Source organism: Pagrus pagrus (genome assembly GCF_965226575.1).
Source record: "Pagrus pagrus genome assembly, chromosome: 3".
NCBI classification, from domain to species: domain Eukaryota; kingdom Metazoa; phylum Chordata; class Actinopteri; order Spariformes; family Sparidae; genus Pagrus; species Pagrus pagrus.
This window is the reverse complement of record NC_140187.1, coordinates 2,618,492-2,637,646: the sequence shown is the minus strand read 5'-3', so window position 1 is coordinate 2,637,646 and position 19,155 is coordinate 2,618,492. Positions and strand designations below refer to the sequence as shown.

General features: G+C 39.9%; 2 protein-coding genes and 1 long non-coding RNA gene across 3 annotated transcripts in view; all 3 read left to right on the top strand.

The window, feature by feature from the left end:
- Positions 1–19,155, top strand: part of LOC311254815 (butyrophilin-like protein 2) — a gene marked incomplete at its 3' end in the record, with an annotated part of 74,882 nt that overhangs the window by 26,446 nt on the left and 29,281 nt on the right. The gene's annotated exons all lie outside the window — the stretch shown is intronic.
- Positions 4,280–9,421, top strand: LOC311255351. The gene is made up of 2 exons (XR_014622358.1): positions 4,280–4,392; positions 4,572–9,421. It is a non-coding gene; the product is annotated as an uncharacterized lncRNA (long non-coding RNA).
- The window catches only part of LOC311255347 (neural cell adhesion molecule 1-like), an 18,654-nt gene continuing 16,592 nt past the window's right edge, over positions 17,094–19,155 (top strand). Inside the window, exon 1 of the mRNA XM_084349759.1 lies at positions 17,094–17,296. Coding sequence (XP_084205885.1) covers positions 17,227–17,296 — 70 coding nt within the window. The 5' untranslated portion in view covers positions 17,094–17,226. The remainder of the gene's footprint in view (positions 17,297–19,155) is intronic.

Sequence of the window (19,155 nt, the reverse complement as noted above, 5' to 3'; positions counted from 1 at the left end):
GAGAGGTGTTTCTGTTTTTTTGTCCTCCCTGTTCACAAACATGACGGGTCAGAACAATAGAAACACCTCTGAATATAATACAGTCCAGTTCAACAGCGTCACTAACTACGAGCTCAGCGATGAAGATTTTATTTAACCAACACCTCGATGACAGCGTCGACAGAAACTGAACATTAATTCATCATAAAAGTGAAGTTAAAGTCAGAACAGTTGTGTTGGATTGTTTCAGATTAGAGCTGCGAGGTACGGCCTGAAAATTATACCGTGATATTTTTATGCCTCATCCTGATATACGATATGTAACTGGATATTTTAAATCTTCTCTAAAGTGCTTCATAAACATCAGGATCGTCATTAATGTGGATATAATGACTCAGTGGGTAAAGAAAGTATCAGAACAAGTAGATCAGTCTGGTGCGTTCAGAACATGACGTCACTTTACTGTAATGAGCCTTTAAAACCAGGAGCAGACAACAGTTATGATATATCACCATGTGAGAATATCAAATATCTAAGACAACATATAGTCTCATATCATGATAACAGTATATATTGTATATGTTGCTCAGCCCTGCTTTAGATTGTACAGGTGTTCCTATTAAAGTGGCCACACCCGAGCCCTGTTAACAGAAGGGGACAAGCTTTTAATGACCCTGTGTTTCACATTTCATAACATTTTCTTTATTATTTAATGTAAATAGACGACAAAGTTCACATGACGTCCTTTAATGTTTTTTTAAGCACAACAAATGTGTAAAAGTTCAGGAGCTGCTGTAAAGTCTTCACTGTTGATGTGTTTCTGTCCTGATGTGAGTCAGAAAAAGTGTTTCAGTTGTAAATAGTTACAAACTCTTTGTAGAAGTGAAATGTGTCTGAAATATGATCCTCTGTTGAATAATGCTGGGAGCTGTAACTGAGCCTCATCATGCTTTTTATTTCTTTTTGGTTTCTTGTGTTTTTCTTTCATCTTAAACTCGCTCTGATCAACAAGCAGAGATGTGATGAACAAAAAACATCCCAATATTACATTTCTGATGCTGAAATTAAATCTGATGTCATCTTTTGTTTCTGTCATGTTCACAGGTGCAGCTTCAAAGCCGTCTGTCACAACAATTCAAACAGATGATGGGATGGTGCTGCAGTGTGAAGTCCTTGGTGCTTCTCCAAAACCACATCTACAGTGGCAGGACAGTTCTGGAAACATCCTTCCTGTTAAAGATCTGAAGGTCACAGAAAGAGGAGACAGCTACGACATCGTCCTCAATGCTACTGTGCCAAAGACAGGCAACTTCCGCTGTGTCGTCAGTCAGCAGGAAATCAACCATCAGACTGAAGCTAAGATTGATGCAAACATCAGTGGTGAGATTATTTATGTGGTGTATTAACACTTCAATAATTATTTATTTTTGTTGGTTTATAAGTTTTCAAAAACATTAACGCATGTTCAGACTGAGCACAAAGCAAATTGTGATGAAGACGTCTAGACAAGTCCAAAATGTAAACTTCACCCACAAACTCAGTAACAGGTTTATAAATGTCTGCTGCAGCCTGATCCTGACACTCTGTCACATTTAACTTCCAGAAGAAAAAATGTTGTTAAACTGAAGAATTATTGTTTCACCAAAACACACTGTGAAGTTTTTATCAGTGTCACAGTGCAGCTCTCAGACTGGGACACAACCAGGAGACACACAGTGAACTAAACAACACAGTGATTTATTTCCAACAAAGACACAAACAGCTGGAGGAGTGAGTGCAGTCAGTAGTGTAGCAGTGGATGAGTGAAGATGTGCTGTGTGGATGTTGAGCTGTAAAAACAAACCAAAGGAAACCAAAAGCCACGACACAAAGATGTGTGAGCAGATGTTCTGAAGGATTTCTATACATGGAGCACATCAGGCCCAGGTGTGTCCCATGCTGCTGATGAAGCTCCCAACAGGTGTGCAGCCCTGGAGACAGAAAGCACAGCAGCAGCAGAGTGAAGCCGTCAGAGAGGCCGTCACTGTTAGCTCTGTTTAGATTGGAGAGATTAGAGAGAGACTTTATTAATCCCAATGACAAACTGCAGCGTTACAGCAGCCGAGTTACACATGAATCACACAACAAACAGCATGAAGACACTCAGACAGGAAGAGAAGAGTTTACTCACTGATGACTTTATTATTTTATTTCTCAACTACAAACTGAGCTCACACTGAAAACTAGGAGCAAACTTTAACTCTGCATGTAATTATATTTTATGAGTCTAGATCAAAGTAACTAGTAACTTTATCTGTCTGAGTAATGTAGTGGAGTAAAAAGTACAATATTACCTCTGAAATATAGTGAAGTAGAAGTATAAAGTTACATAAATCAGAGTACAATTATAAGCTGAGTACTTGAGTACTTGCACCCGTCTGTCTCTGAATGTTTGTTAATCTGAGTTGTTGTCAGAGACTCAAACAAAAGCTTTTAAACACTTAATGTTTCATATTTTAAAACACATTTTTTCTCTGACTTTAGTGAAATAAAAAACACATCAGACAACAAATCTCATGTGATGTCAAGTCAAGATAATTTTTAGTGAGTCGTGATCTTTTTTTTATCAACTTAAAGCTTTTTAAAGTTAAAACAGTCGCGATCATCGACTGTATAAAATATAGTCGAAGCCTTCAGGTCTGAAAGTGCCTTAAACCTGCATTCTTTCTACCGACCAGCAGGGGGCGACTCCACTGGGCTCAGACAGGTGTGATTGTATGGAAGCTGCTTCTCACCTGGTTTATTCCCTCAGTAAACAGTCTCCTGATGAGTTCATGGTCTCAGTCTGTAGCTTCAAGTCTTCTTCAACTCAACATGATGTTCATTTAGTCAGTTATGGTCCCGTTGACAGTGAAATAGATGAAGAAGCAGGGTGTGATTTAGGGCCTGAAAACCTTCATTTATGCTGAAACCCATGTGCCTCTTAATGCTGAGATCATTCTTAGTGTTTTAATGTTTCAATCATTTTAAAAAGACTTTGTCGTCCTGGTTTTTACCTTCAATAATTAAATTGATCATTTAGAAACTGTATTTTGTGTTAACTCAGGTCGTCTCTGCCTCATATTTGATTGTGTTTGAACATCTGAAACAATTAAATGTGACAAATATACAAACATGGAATAAATCAGGAAGGAGTCAGATACTTCTTCATGACACTGAACATAAAGGCTGTGGAGCTGCAGGTTTTACTGGACAATGTAAACTTGTCATTATAAGCGTTGTGTTGCAGTGAAGGTCCAACATGACAAACAGCTTCCTGGTACTTTATTCATTAACTGCAGCAGAGTTGGTTAATTACAAGATGAATGAACTTAAAATCCAGCATTAAGTTTTGACTGAAAGTGAAAATAAGATGAAAACATCAGATGAACTGTAACACTGTGGTTTATACATCTGAGCAGGAGTCTTCCTCTTCTGTCTGAGCCTGAAACCAGGAGTGAAGAAATGTTCAGCACCTCCAACATTTACTGATGTTTGACTGTGACTGAGAATCAGAGTCTTCATGACACAGTTTGTCCACTAGAGGGCAGCACCAGGCTCATTTTACACTGTAAAAAGTCCCTCTCATTACAGATCGTCACATCTATTATTAATCACATCTAAAGGATCCTCATCAGGTTTTAAAAATGTTGAAAATGTTTCAGACTGAGTGAAAACTTCAGTCTTCTACTGAGACTCAACTTCAATAATCTACAGACTGTGTGTTGATCTGCTCCCATCAGGCCCAATAACTGTGGAGCCGACCAGCACCAAGAAGCTCACAGTGATTTTAACCTTCATGTTTCTGGACAGTAGTCAGTGGTGGAAGAAGTACTCGGATACTTTACTGAAGTGACAGAAGCAGAAACACAAAGTAAAAATACTCTGTTACAAGTAAAAGTCCACTTGAGTAAAAGTGTAAAAGTATCAGTAAAAGTGTTGTGAAGAAGTTTTATATTTTATCAGATGATCCTGTGTTTTTACTGTCAGATCAAAGTGATGAATGTAACTAAGTCCATTTATTTCTTCACTGCTGGGACCAGAACCAGAAGCAGCCTCTGAGCTGTGGAGCCCAGCAGGAGGAAACTGGACCTGAGATCAGAGCTAACATCACTGTTCCTGCTCACATTCATCCCAGTGGAGTTTTCATGTGAAACAAGTTCAGGTTTCAGGAGCAGACTCACCTTTAGTTGTTCTGTGTGAGCTGTGAGGTCCAGTCTGCTGTTTATCACCTGCACTGACACTCTGACTGATGCTCTCACTGTTCATCTGTTTCAGGGTCGTCTGCTGGGTGGATTGTTGGACTCATCTCTACTCTTTTAGTTGGTGTTGTTATTGGTGGTTGTCTAGTTTGGCTTTACATTAAGCATCGCAACAAACAAAATCCTACGACAGGTAAGTTTAAATAATGTATCACCATGTCATGATAAACAGACAACACATCTCATTCTTTATCTGTTTCTCATGTTCAGAGTCTTGACAGTTGTTTTATCTCAGACATGAATCATTCTGTTGATATTCACACTCAAGACCTTTGAGGTTTTCTTGAATATAACTTGTTTTCCTTCCTGCAGACGAGGAGAAGAGAGAGCCTCAATCTGAACCCAACTCATCGACCTCGCTGAAACAATCCACCTGATCCAGAAATGTAACTCTCTTTGCATGTGCTGTGAAGTTTGCTGCTGCTGTATGTGTGTGTTGTAACAGTTAAACATTTAAAGAAACCAGTTTGAGTTTCAGACGATGCTGGATGATGGTGAGGATGTTCTGACTGGTTGTTTCAGGCAGTTTGAGGGTTAAAACTGTTTTAAAGTCAGTTTAAAGAGTTGGGATGGCAGCAAAGTGAAAATGAAGCTTGTTTGCACTTTCATGCAGAAGACAGAGATTTGGACTGAGGTGATCATTACTTTCATTTCTTTTAACGAGTTTTGGGCGTGTCAGTCCGACTGCATCAGACAACAAGTGTTGTAACCATGGTAACAACATCGGGGAGGGTCCAAATGAGAGTAATTATGTAAAAATGTACTTTCCACAATTCTGTGATATTTATGAATGAAAATGAACACATTCAGAACAGTTTTAAGTTATTATACTGTTGAGTATATTTGTAAAGAACAGTGTACAGCAGTAAAACTTACCTGACACGTTAGCTTGGCTGTTGTTGTTACTTCACGCACTTCACTGTAAAAATGCATCCAAACAAAGCAAAAACATTTAACTATAGTCACTTAACAATAATAGTACATTAACCATAATTTATTTTATTATTTAATGTTCAAAACATCATCATTGAACACGATCGTGTTATTTTTGTAGCATCGTCCAGTAAATATTCAGTGTGTTGATGAGGTCGTTGTGTCTCAGGAGTTGTTAAAGTAGTTTAATTTGTTTCGTTCATTGTTTTATTTAACATGCACCTTAATATACATTACTATCAGCCCTCCACAATAAGAGCTGGTCCACATGCAGTACAGAGACGTGTACCTGTAACAGGAGAGAGCAGGTGGCCTTTAATGCTGACAGGACTGATTATTAATGAATCGTTCTGTTCAGTGAGAATTAAATGAAAAGTTTGTGTTGAATTCTGATATTTGGTGAGATTCAGTTCCACTCTTGTGAAGCTTTAAGAGAAAAAATGACCAAACAAACTTTGACTCTGTTATTAATGTTGTTGAGGACAAAGACGAGCTCTTTCACTCTGTTCTGTTGCTTTATTCTTTTATTATTATATTCTGATTATCTGATGTGTCTCTTGTTGGTCAGACCAGCACCTTGCATGGTAGCTCACTGAGTGAGTGAGTGAGTGAGTGAGTGAGTGAATGGATGAATGAGGGCAGCAGTGCTGTATAACTGCGTCTATTGACCAAATATTATCAGACTGCTTGTAGTGCTTAAAGCTGCTGACTGAGCTCCACATGTGCTTTAAAACCATCAGACTTCACTGAACTAAAGCCTGCTGTTAACACTGTCAGTCAGTGTGAACACTTTGCAGCTACAAGTAAATATAATGTGACTTTTATATTTTATATCTGTGTTATTGTCATTACTTGGGACTTATGGAAGGCCAGAAAAATTATTCCCATGTTAAATCATAATTATGAGATAAAAACATCAAAATTATGAAAAACTAATTAAAATATGAGAGAACATTTTGAAATTATGAGATCATATATTATTGTGGTAATTGCGCAATTAAAGTCTAAATTATGAGAGGATACATCATAATTATGATTTACCATGAGAAATTCTATTTTATGAATGCTTAGTTTTCATTATTTGTTGTCTTCACCAGAAATGATCTTCTGTAGGGACGAGCGTGTCCTGCTTCTTTGTATTTGTTAAGGTTCTGATCCAGAGTCTGTCAGGTCCAGTTACACACTGAACTCTACACTCAGTGTCCAGTTTATTAGGTGCAGCAGCTGCATCAAGATGGAAAGAAATCCTGTTATGAGGAGCAAAGGCCAAAAGAAATAACTGTTGTCATCCCTGATGTAAAGCTCGAAGAGTCCAGAACATCGAGGGGAAATAAAAACTTACCTGTCACAAAAGTAGAAAAAGGACTGAAAATGCTTCACCTGCAATTTATGATGTTTCTACACTACGAATTCTTCAAAGGCAAAATGAAATATCTGAATTTCTGATACAACAAAGGACAAGCCAACTTTTCACCAAGAGCTACACCTGTTTTTGAAGGTGACCCTTTAAAATTCAAAGTTTTCATGCAAGCCTGTAAACACTGGAGGAGAAAAGTGCAACTAAAGGGGACTGCATGTATTTTCTGGAAAGATGCACCAGAGGGCGTCGAGACAAGGTGCAAAGTTGTTTACACATGAGTCCTGAGAGGCTTTGAAACCGCTGAAACCCTCCTACAAGCAGCAGCTTACACAGCAGCTTACATGAAAAAAAGTTCTCAGCTGGCCTGCTGTTAAGGCTGAAAATGTTATGAATATCAAAATGGATGTATGTTACAAGGTAGCCGACCCACTGGCAGAGTTTACACTAGACTTTTGTGATGGTCCAAATTTCCGTAAATACTTCAGAACCATGGCAGAACCACGTTAGACTCGCACAAAGTTTCTTAAAATCGACTCACCAATAACAGGCGGTGTGTTTGTATGATATGAAATAAGTATTAAATCTAAGAGAAAATGTTGACAGCCTGGTTGGATCAAATATTTTCGTAAATTTATATTTTAATCAGCAGTGGCGGTCCTAGCTTGCATGACGCCCTGGGCAAACCTCACCTTCATGCTTGATTTTAGTTACCTCAGTTCTCTCTGTCTCCATCCATCCTGGGTTAGTTGGAATTCAAGTATTTAAACCTAAAGTTAGAAACAGACACAGAAAGTGTTCCCTCTTTACCTGGGGTCCGTTTCACAAAGCAGGTTTAGTGAAAACTCTGAGTCTGTTAACCCTGAAATGAGGGAAACTCTGCGTTTTCCGTTTCACAAAGGGAGGTAACTCACACCAGAGAAAGAGGGGAAACTCCAGCCTGTTTCACAGAGAGAGGTAACTTAAGCTCTCGGTCAGTTACCATGGTAACATACTCTATGACTCTAACCTGGTCGGGACCAGGTTTTTCTCAACAAACCTCGAGTTTCTCTCTGTCTCCGCCTCTTTCAGCCACACACGGTATTTGATTTCCTCATTCATTCAGTCAGCAGGCGAGTTTTGGCGTAATATAGTTCTGCCGTCTGTTTTTTGAGAAAATCATTGCAAAAATCAGTCAGTAGGCGACATTAGAAGTTATATTAGGTGGCGACTATTTTCACTACCATGTCCTTTTGATAATGATCCGTGGATGAAGGTGCAGCATTACTGCGCAGAGAATTAAATATTTCTTCGGGAGATGATCATCAGACCGCGCATAGATGTTCTTGCATTTCCAGACAATTATCTTTTTGAGCGGTACCGTTTCACGTCACAGTCCATCATTTACATACACAACCTAAACCGTCCTTACATTTCCAACATTAGCCTACCAACCGAAGTCATGCTCTCACATCCCAGCAGATAGTGTGTGTTGCGCTGCGTTTTTTTTGCAAATGGGAGTTTTTTATACAACGTCGGAGATGCAGAGCACTTGAGCAAGGCAGCTGTATGCAGAGCGGTCAGAAAAGTGTGCCTCGCCCTGAAACGCCCAGTGGGGTGAAAAACGTAGCCCTCCTCTTCCCTGTTGCCATGGTGACTCGTCTAATCGGGGCTCCATTGACGCTGTCTTTTTATACTTGTGGCGCACGCGCTTAACTCCGGGTGAAACTACTCCGAGTTGATCAAACTAACTCAAATCAGCTGTTCTGGAACCGAAAACTCAGAGTTTCCTATCTCAGAGTAGATCAACTCAGAGTTCAAGGTTAGACTCAGAGTTTGTTGAACCTGCTTTGTGAAACGGACCCCAGGTGTGTGCACCTCTGTCAACAGACAGTTAAAACATGAATAAAACAGAATACAATCATTTGCATGTAGTTTTTGTCCTGTATCTATTTAAATACTGTACAAAGACAAGATATTTTAGGTTGAAACTAATAAACTATGTTGATTTCTGTAAATATTTGCTTCCAAGTTTGGGATAGTGGCAACAAAAGACTCCACAGGTGAACAGGTTCATTGGTGACAGGTGATAGTGTCATGTTGAAAGGCTCAGTGAGGTTGTAGTGAGGTTCAACTCTCTGTGAAACACATGATTGTGTAGAGGATGTTTCTACATGGACTCAGGAACACATCATAAAACTGTTGTCAGTAAACAGTTTGTTTGTAAATGACTGCACTCTGTTTTTAGACAACTCAGAGTTAGAGTCTTTATAATTATATTGTTCCTGAGTAAGTGGCTTTCAAGCTTCATTTCATTGTGTTTGCTTCATTCTGGCAGCATGACTGTGTGTGTGTGTGTGTGTGTGTGTGTGTGTGTGTGTGTGTGTATGGGTGTGACAGGTGTGATGAGTGCCACATCCTCTTTTAAGAAGGCTGCTATTTTCCGTTTCTCGTCAAACATCGTCTGTGGTTAACACATGGGCGTAAGAGATATGTATGCTTTGTTCCACGACATAAAATACATCAGTAAATAACTCATTTAGATTTAAAACCACTTATGTGTATTAAAAAGGCGCGAACACTAAACAGAGGTCGTCTGGGACATAAAACCAAATGTAGAAAGTTGACTGCAGTTTTCTCACTGATATATTTTCAATATTTAGCTCAATTTCTTCACATTTGAGATATAAATTGTTAGAAATATGTTTATATGTAAAAAAAGAAGTTACATGTTAAATCTCATGTTGCAGCTAAATGGGTGAACTGTAACATTTAGAATGAACACTTTGTTTGTTTACATATAAACATGTATTGCTCTATAGGTCAGGTGTGTGCACCTCTGTCAACAGACAGTTAAAACATGAATAAAACAGAATACAATCATTTGCATGTAGTTTTTGTCCTGTATTTATTTAAATACTGTGCAAAGACGAGATATTTTAGGTTGAAACTAATAAACTATGTTGATTTCTGTAAATATTTGCTTCCAAGTTTGGGATAGTGGCAACAAAAGACTGCAGGTGAACAGGTTCATTGGTAACAGGTGATAGTGTCATGTTGAAAGGCTCAGTCAGGTTGTAGTGAGGTTCAACTCTCTGTGAAACACATGATTGTGTAGAGGATGTTTCTACATGGACTTGGGGAGTTGGGTGGTTGGTTGAGTAGGTTTGGGGGAGTTCATATCCTCTTTTGAGAAGGCTGCTACTTTCCGAGAAACTCGTCTCCTGCAAACATCCTCTCGTGGTTTCACCGTTGGAAGATAAAGAGTTACAGTGAGACGTCTGTGAAAATAAAAAACAATCTTATTTTATTGTAATTATTCTCCTGAATGCTGCTCAGTGGTTCCAACCTGCTCGTGCCCATCCACTGTGGGAAGGTGTGTGTTTACTGAGGGCAGTGTGGACAGTCTGATCTTCACAACAAGTGTGTGGAAGTGAATCATGGCACGAACAAAGGAGATTTCTGAGGACCTCCGAAAAAGAGATGTTGATGCTCACCAGGCTGGAAAAGGTTACAAAACCATCTCTAAAGAGTTTGGACTCCACCGATCCACAGTCAGACAGATTGTGTACAAATGGAGGAAATTCAAGACCAATGTTACCCTCCCCAGGAGTGGTCGACCAACAAGGATCAGTCCAAGAGCAAGACGTATTATCATCGGCAAGGTCACAAAGGACCCCAGGGGAACTTCTAAGCAACTAAAGGTCTCCTTCACATTGGCTAATATTAATGTTCATGAGTCCACGGTCAGGAGAACACTGAACAACAGTGGTGTGCATGGCAGCGTTGCAAGGAGAAAGCCACTGCTCTCAGATCATTGCTGCCCGTCTGTAGTTTGCTAAAGATCATGTGGACGAGCCAGAAGGCTATTGGAAAAATGTTTTGTGGACGGATGAGACCAAAACAGAACTTTTTGGTTTAAATGAGAAGCGTTATGTTTGAAGAAAGGAAAACGCTGCATTCCTGCATAAGAACCTTGTCCCTTCTATGAAACATGGTGGTGGTTGTGTCATGGTTTGGGCCTGTTCTGCTGCATCTGGGCCAGGACGTCTTGCCATCATTGATGGAACAATGAATTCTGAATTAAACCAGCAAATCCTAAAGGAAAATGTCAGGACATCTGTCCGTGCACTGAATCTCAAGAGAATGTGGGTCATGCATGGTGGCGTCGTTAGCCCTGGGCTTCCGGGGCTAGAGCCTCGGATGTTTTAAACCTAGCCCCGGACGTTTTTTTCCGGCAAAAATGACAGTTTTTAATACAGAAATAGACACATCAAATCGCCCACTTCAGTCAGTCACAACCCAATGACTCTGGTCACAATTCTCACCCGCTCCCTCCGCCCACACGAGCCCAGAACTAACTGCACAGATCACTGCGCGTGAGAAGTTGCCTCAACAACGTAAAAGTAACTCCTTCACAGAGTATGACAAGCATGTGCAGACGTCGCAGACGTGGATATCCGTATTTTTCAGGCCAAAGGCAATGCTAGCAAAGAATCAAGAAAGAACTTCAGGTAACGTTACCTTAGGTAACAATAACGTTAGATAGCACCTCACCTGTAGGCTATTCATCTGCACAGTGGTATTTTCTCTTAACGTGGAAACAGAGTAACAGTTAGGCTTGCCGTAAATTATTGTGTTTTGAGGGCATTAGAAGGGCACTTATTTTAAATTGCACGTATTAATTAAATCAGGGGAATTATGGATGTAGTTTAATCGAACCAGTTATGCATTAAAATGACATTTTCACTGGTAGGCTATATCTTAATGTAGTAAAAGAGGAAAGGTGTGTACCTTGATAGAAAGATAAGAAGAAAAAACCTTTGGGAAGATTGGGCCTCATTCACCAATATCTTCTTAAGAATCTTCTCAGAGGTTCCTTAAGAAAACCCTACGTCAGATTCATCGACGCGTTCGTAAGCATAGATATATAAAGGCTAGATGTCTCGTCCGCGTTGCTGGCCAACGGAGTCGAACGTCCGCACAGGTTGGCCATCTTGGTACAGGTAGCTCGCTCACCCATAACATTGTGTTGGTAATGAAACATGTACTTTTAAAATAACCATAACTTGCTCAATTTTCAACCAATTTTCAAACGGTTTGGTTTGTTATAAACGTCAAAGATGTAGTTATGACACTGCATACTTATGAATAATTATGTTATGTTCTAAAAAATAGAAAAATGTTCTAAAATAGGTAGACTACAATAGGCTATACATCAAGAAATGCTGCATGTTGAAATCCCCACCCTGTACAGAGATGTGTTTATGACACTGCATACTTATGAATAATTGAGGCCTTGAGACGAATAACCATACAAGTCCATATTTCCAATTTTGAATGAAAATATTTTAACACAAGAAGAGGTTGAAAGTGGATGAGTTTTGAAGAGGATTTGAGGATTTTTATATTTGCTTCCATATTACTATTATTTTTGCAAAAGCTTAATATTTGAAAAAGTTGAAAAGCTAAAAAGCTGAACAGTTCAAGGCTGAAAGAGCTTAAAGAGCTGAACATGTTGATAGTTGAACGGTTTCTGTAGCTGAACGTGCTGAAGCAGTAGTAAAATGAAATTTGAAAAATTCCCCATAAGGATGAATGAGAAAACACCTCCCAAACACCTGCAGGTCTAGACAAAAGTGTAATGGTTATGGCCAAAATATGTATACAGTGAGTAACAGGAGACATTGCTGAACCTGTGGTGTGTTTTTTATTTCTGTAGAGTGAAAAAATGAGGGCACAAGAGCGAGAGACAAAACCGGTACCGTCTGCTCCACTCCAGAGATTTAGGCTCAAAGTTAACACTGCGGCTTATCGGGGAGTTGCTGGAGCACTTGTCGCTCGAGGGCTTCTACAGCCAAAAGTTTAAGTCCTATATCTGAAATAAGACCATCATCTGAAAGCCAACAAGATTTCCTACATTTCTATGTATATATTGTCTATGTGAAGTAAAAGATGTGGGACCCAAATCAAGCTGAAGAGAGTTTTTTCTAAACTTTTTGCAGCTGCTCTCGACTCTAGTGATGATGTCACCCACTCTAGCTCACGCAATACACACCCATTATAAACCCAGAAGACGAGCTAAAAATCCTTCAAACTAAAACTGTGATGATTTCTTCAAAGAGAAAAGATGCGATTTCAACATGTTCAAACATCCAGAAATATAACCACGTTAATGACGTTTGTAAGAAACCAAACTGTTTGTAAATCCATCAAGGTTTCAGCGAGATAAGAGTAAGTGTTTGTGCAGATCACTGACTTTACCTCAGGTTACACAGATACAGCCGGAAAGCTAACCTGTACCAAGATGGCCGACCTGTGAGGACGTTCTAGACTCCGCTGTAAGACATCTAGCCTTTATGTATCTATGTTCGTAAGCCTCAGAATTGTTTGCAGCTGTGTTCCTACATTGATGAATGCCAGCTCTGCGTAAGTTGAGAGCGTGTGCAAGGTGAGTCTAATTAACATAGGATTAGCATAGGTAACCGCCCATTAATGCTCATAAACGAAACTGCAGGGCCGTGTGGACACTGATGCCGTAGTACAGAGCAAACAGCAACAAAATGCCAAAAGCAAAAAATAAATCAGTTGGCGTGCAGCAGGTGAAGCGAAAAAAAAACTTTAAACATGTGAAAGATGTGCACTGAAAGGTCTGTCTTTTTTGTTTGTTTATTTTTTTAAAGTGAATTAGACTGTTAGACTGAAATTGTGATATTAACGCATTTTCTTCACAAGCGGGCAATTAATTGCGCTCGAACATGAACAGCGTGCCTGCAGTCTGGTCCCATCATTGCGTCAGGACGCACATCCTCACGGTGTTGTGGCTGAGGGGGAAGTGGCACACCACGCTTCATAGCGATGTTGTGCAGAACACAGCAGGCAATGATCATCATACAGGCCTGTAACAGTGAGGGAGAGTCATAAGTTAAGATGCAAGGTGTTTGAATAAACGTGACCTTAGTCTAAGCAGATTTTATAATAAAATAAAATATAAAATGTTAAAAAATAAGAATAAATCCTGCATAAGAAAGAATTCATGAATGCCACAATCTTCATCAAATCTTCGTAAGTGGGACTTAAGAACACATTTGTTCGTAAGAACGGTTCATGAATGAGGCCCATTGTTTTCTGCTGATCTTGTGACTGCATGTAAGACAGCCTGATAGAGATCTTTGCTGTAGTCGTTGACAAGCTGCTGCAAAGCAAAGAAGTAAAACGTACAGTAAATCCTCAGCTATACACTCACAAAATCACAGACACCAGCTTGACACAATAGTAGTAGTCATGTGTGTGCTTTGATATGTAGGCTTACAGATTATTCAACAGGAAGTGGGGCGTGTTGCTGATGGTGGCAGCCATGAAAACATTCACCACCCACACCGTCTTAACAATGTGACCTTCCTCACGTTTACCACATCTTACCTTTCACCTCAATTCCAAAAGTTTTTGATGCGAACACAAAATCATTGATAAGCGTGCGCGTGCTTCTGACACAGCTTTAGTGTTGCATCATAACAAATAAAAACCCAAACTAACGCAGTTGGTAAAGTAAAGTTGGAAGGATATTCACAGGTTCGAACTTCCGGGATCAATAAATCTGAAGCGAACCGTTTTCCAAACACAAATGATGCCTCTATCCCACCGTAATAGCATAGCATTTTTACAAAGAGCAAACAAAAATCAATAACTCCACTGTTACACAGTATTGGAACTCCAAAATCACCATAGGCTTTTGCATATTTTGGTGATGTTGGAGTCTCTATACTGCATAACAGTGCAGCTATTGATTAATATTGGTAGATATTAATGATTAATACTAATAAAAAATCACCAAAAATATGCAACAGCCTATCCATCCAAAACTGCTGTTGTAGTATGACCATGAGGAGACCCTTGGTGTGTGTGGTGATTTTGGAGTCCCAATACTGTGTAACAGTGGAGTTATTGATTTTTGTTTGCAGCATCTGGCTCTTGTATTGCAATTTGCAGACGGTCCCTGCGCACTCGCCCGGCTGTCGGCTGCGCATAGCGATCAATGTTCTCCGTCCAGCTCGGAGGACGGCTTATTTTTGTGAATATCGAAGTTACAAAACCAAACATACTTTGTCAAAATTTGTATGTGTGTAGAGGAATCACTTCCTCCAACTTTCACATTAAAACATTATTTTTGGCTCCAACATTTTCGGTTTCAAGATGTATTGGAGTTGTATTTATAGGCTACAATAGGCTACTACTAGAAGCCCTGCAATTCAGTAAATTGTGTGATGCAGACCAGATTTAATAGTAATACTTTATTTCAGATCTGTAGATCCTTAAAAAATTAAAGAAAGCAGCATACATCATAAAATGTTGACCCTCATGAAGCTATAGCTACTATGTTTCAACTGTGAATACTCTGATTTCACATTTTTAGAAAAAAAACATTGTGCAGACGTGAGTGCAGTTTTGTTGTGATTGATAATGTGTAGGCAGAAGTCACATAAATCCATCTTGGTGCATCTTGGAGAGGGAAGCAGAGCAAGCAGAGTGTGAGCGCACACACACACACACATCAACAATTTTCACAACTTCAGCCCCTGTTCTTTTACCCTTGGCCCCTGATGTTCTTGAATCCTAAAATCGCCCCTGGTCATGCAGCAAGACAACGACCGTAAGCACACAAGTCGATCTACCAAAGAATGGTTAAAGAAGATTAAAGTTCATGTTTTGGTATGGCCAAGTCAAAGTCCTGAACTTAATCCAATCGAAATGTTGTGGAAGGACCTGAAGCGAGCAGTTCATGTGAGGAAACCCACCAACATCCCAGAGTTGAAGCTTTTCTGCACTGAGGAATGGGCTAAAATTCCTCCAAGCCGACGTGCAGGACTAGTCAACAGTTACCAGAAATGTTTAGTTGCAGTTATTGCTGCACAAGGGGGTCACACCAGATACTGAAAGCAAAGGTTCACATACTTTTGTGTTCACAAAAGTAACCATGCTGTAGTTTCCTGGACACGTATTGTTGCAATAGACCGTAAGATCACAGCATGTCTGCTCCCTCAACTGAGCTAGCATACAACTAATATATATAAATATAAAAATAAATATACATATACAGTCCTCGCCTTTATCTCACAGCACTCAATCACAAATAGTGTCCAAGTCAAGTGTAGGACACAGAATCCTGTCAAAGTAAAAAGGCATCAGTCCGCTCTGACACATTTGTCTGATGATTGAACAACATCTGAACCCGACTCACTTCCTGAAACCAACAGACCAACGTTCACATCCACTTCAAGCAGTGTTTGGCCAAAACAGGAAGTCTGCAGGGTTTGAACTTCTCGTTAATTCTTCACACAACTTCTTCTTTCACGTCTCGTGTACAACAGAGTACAACTTCCAAGAAAGATTGTATGAACGTAGTGGAAACACCAGAAACATTTTCTTGGCTCGACTCTATAATTTGTCGTATAGATAAGAAGAAAATGAAACAAAGTGCAAAGGAAACAGACTTTGACTGGAGCTCTTTTGATTATAACGTTGTGTCTTCTGCTGCAGTTTAAAAGCATCTGACTGGAGAAATAACTGTTTATCTCCATGAACCAACTCATTATGTTCACATAATGTCGTCACTTTGCATTTTCTTTTGTTGTTTTTCCACAAATTCTGTTAAAACGTTAAAATCTTTCGTCTTCAGATTTGGTTCGACAAGACGTCGTACAAACTAGTTGGTCCAGAGCTGAGCTTAGTTTAGCTTCCTGATGTTAAATATACATCAAAGGGTTCCACGCAGTGGAAAAAATTTAACATTGGACACTCGATAAAAAACATCATCAAGCTGAACTGGGGGAGATAATGACTCCATAAATTTGTGTCCTGAAAACAGACGCTTCTTACATGTGCAGAACTTGCCTGAGAAATCTCCTGTTTTTAAGTTTCCTTCAGTCTCACAGTAATCCACTGATAGTTGTCTGTTCATCAACAGGTTCACTGCAAACAGGAACTACTAACAGCTAATTCAGCAAAGTTTTAATGGAGTTTTATTTCTGTTGTTTTTCTGTTTTAAAACAAGTCTCCAGCTACTTCAGTTGTTGAGGAGAGTTTTACTGTGAAGCTCCAGAAATGTTTTGTGGACTATGAAACTTCACCTGACTTTACATCAGCATGAGGGAGGAGATGATGACTGAGTGTTTGTTTTGTTTGAGTGGACTGTTCCTTTAACTGTATTTCCAACAGACCACTGTGGTGTTTGTGTTGCCTGAATATGAGGAGGGAAGCTGGACATGTTTTGTGGACTATGAAACTCGGGGGCTGAGTTACACTCTTCATCACAGCCTGTTTCTTCCAACACGTCTGGAGCGGATCTTTATTTGCTTGTGTTGGAGGAACTGCAGAGATGTTTCACTGCTGCTGATCAGGTCGCTCCAGGTCAGGAAGAGAAGCAGCTTTTACACATGAACAGTGAAGCTGAAGCTCAATTTCAGGCTGTAAAGTAGATTTTTTATAGACAGCTTTAATGTTAGTGTGAAGACAAAATGCAGTTCATGAGTCATAGTGAAATATGTGGTTTGTACCGGATGTGTTGCAGCTCTCACTGCCTGCAGGCTGAGGAACTGCAACAGGTTGTGATGAACCAATCAGGGTGTTGAGGAGCGTGTGAAGCTCCGTCACATAGAGACATCATCAGTGTGGTGAAGTCCTCAGAGGTCATCGACAACTATGGAGCTTGTTCCTCTCGTGTGTCTCTGTCTGCTGAGCTGCTCTGGAGAAACGTCTGCTGCTGGAGACGGTAAGAAAACTGATCATCACTCACTGAGAGTTTTTCATTCTCACTTTATTTCATCTGAACAGCGGAACAATGTGGAAACATGCTGGATGTTCATCAGCTGCTTCCTGCTTTAGTGTGTACGAGACACCTGCTCAGCGCACTGTGACGTCACACGTACCCTGATAATCAGCACTCATCGATAGTATTGATCGGATCGATGCTCTATAATGATGTGGCGTCTTCACTATTGTGTGTTTGTGTGCGCGCGCGCGTCGTCTCCTTCCTGCTGCAGACGCTCACAGGTTTCTGCTGATGTGATGTTGCGTCATCACCAGTGGTGGACAGTAACGAAGTAAATTTACTTGAGTACTGTACTTAAGTACAGTTTTTGAGTATCTGTACTTTACTTGAGTATTATTTTTGGGGGATACTTTTACTTTCACTCCACTACATTTGAAGGACAAATATTGTATTTTTTACTCCACTACATTTCTATTGATGCTCTCGTTACTTGCTACTTTTGAGCTTACGTCAGCTGATGATTTTTTTAAATTTTTTTGCAAAATTCAGAGAAAATAAACTGTTTCTGCTGATTCGCGTATGGTTTGTCTTAGTCGTATTGCCGTACCTGTACTGCGTCATGCCATACGAAGAAATGGAGGAAGAAACTGGAGAAACATGGGGGAAACTCCCACCGAGCACCCGTGGCCTTATCTCTAAACCCCATGTTTGATTCGTTTCAGTTTAAATGTTTGTCACGGCCGACCAGTGGCGGACTGGCACCAAAAAGAGGCCCTGGCAATTTTGACAGAGAGGCCACGTTTGTCTTCTCAGGTCATCTGCAACCAACAGAAACAGAAACACTACACTGCCACAGAACATAATAGTATCGCTTAACCAGAACATGAAAAATAAATGTTTTACCTTTTATGTAGTTACATTAGCAGGTTGCGCAATAATTTGCTTTTCTCTGCCACTCTATCAATCACATCATCCGAGTCCAGTCTCATGAGGATCTCCTTCTCTGTTGCCATCAACATGAAGGCTTCCAAATGTTCCTCTCGCATTCTGCTCCTGAGACGACTCTTAATGAATTTAAGTGTCGAGAAGCTTCTTTCACAAGCCACTTGTGTGCAGGACAAGGTCAACAAAAATTTGTAGGCCAACTGTATTTTGTGGTACGCATGTGAAAAAAACTTGAGCTGCTGGAGGAGGAAGTAGCAACTAGGCCTGTCACGATAACACATTTTGCTGGACGATAAATTGTCCTAGAAATTATTGCGATAAACGATAATATTGTCGCTTTGAGACCATTTTTCAACTAATATAATGATAATGGCATAATAATGCAAGTACACCCTTTCAAAGATCAATAAACCTTCATTTCTAAAGAATATTTAACATTGGAACGTGAAGAAGACATTTTAAATACCCAAAGTAAATAAAGATGGAGGTTGTGTCCAGCCAAGATTCCTTATTGCAGCAACAATGTTAGCACCATTGTCTGTAGTGATGCGGAGGCGTGACGATGCACGTGATGATGATGACGTATGTGTTTTTTCCAAGGTGTTTCCCGTGTCCTCCTGTTAATCTAAACATGTACCAGCTGTCTGTTTATAATCTTATGATGCTGTTATAATGTGCTGTGATTGAGATCCTGACCCACCAAACATCCTGGAAAGTGACAAAGTTACGTTTTTCTATAATTTACATAATTACATAATCGCCATCAGTAAACTGGACGCTGTCTGACCATTTCACTCGGGGAGTTCACGAAGTTCATTAAGTCTCAGTCGGGAGGGCTGACCGTCAGCCAACAACAAACACTTGGTGAGTTAAAGTTTTCTGCCGGGGACGGACGCTGTTTTTCGGGCAGAGAT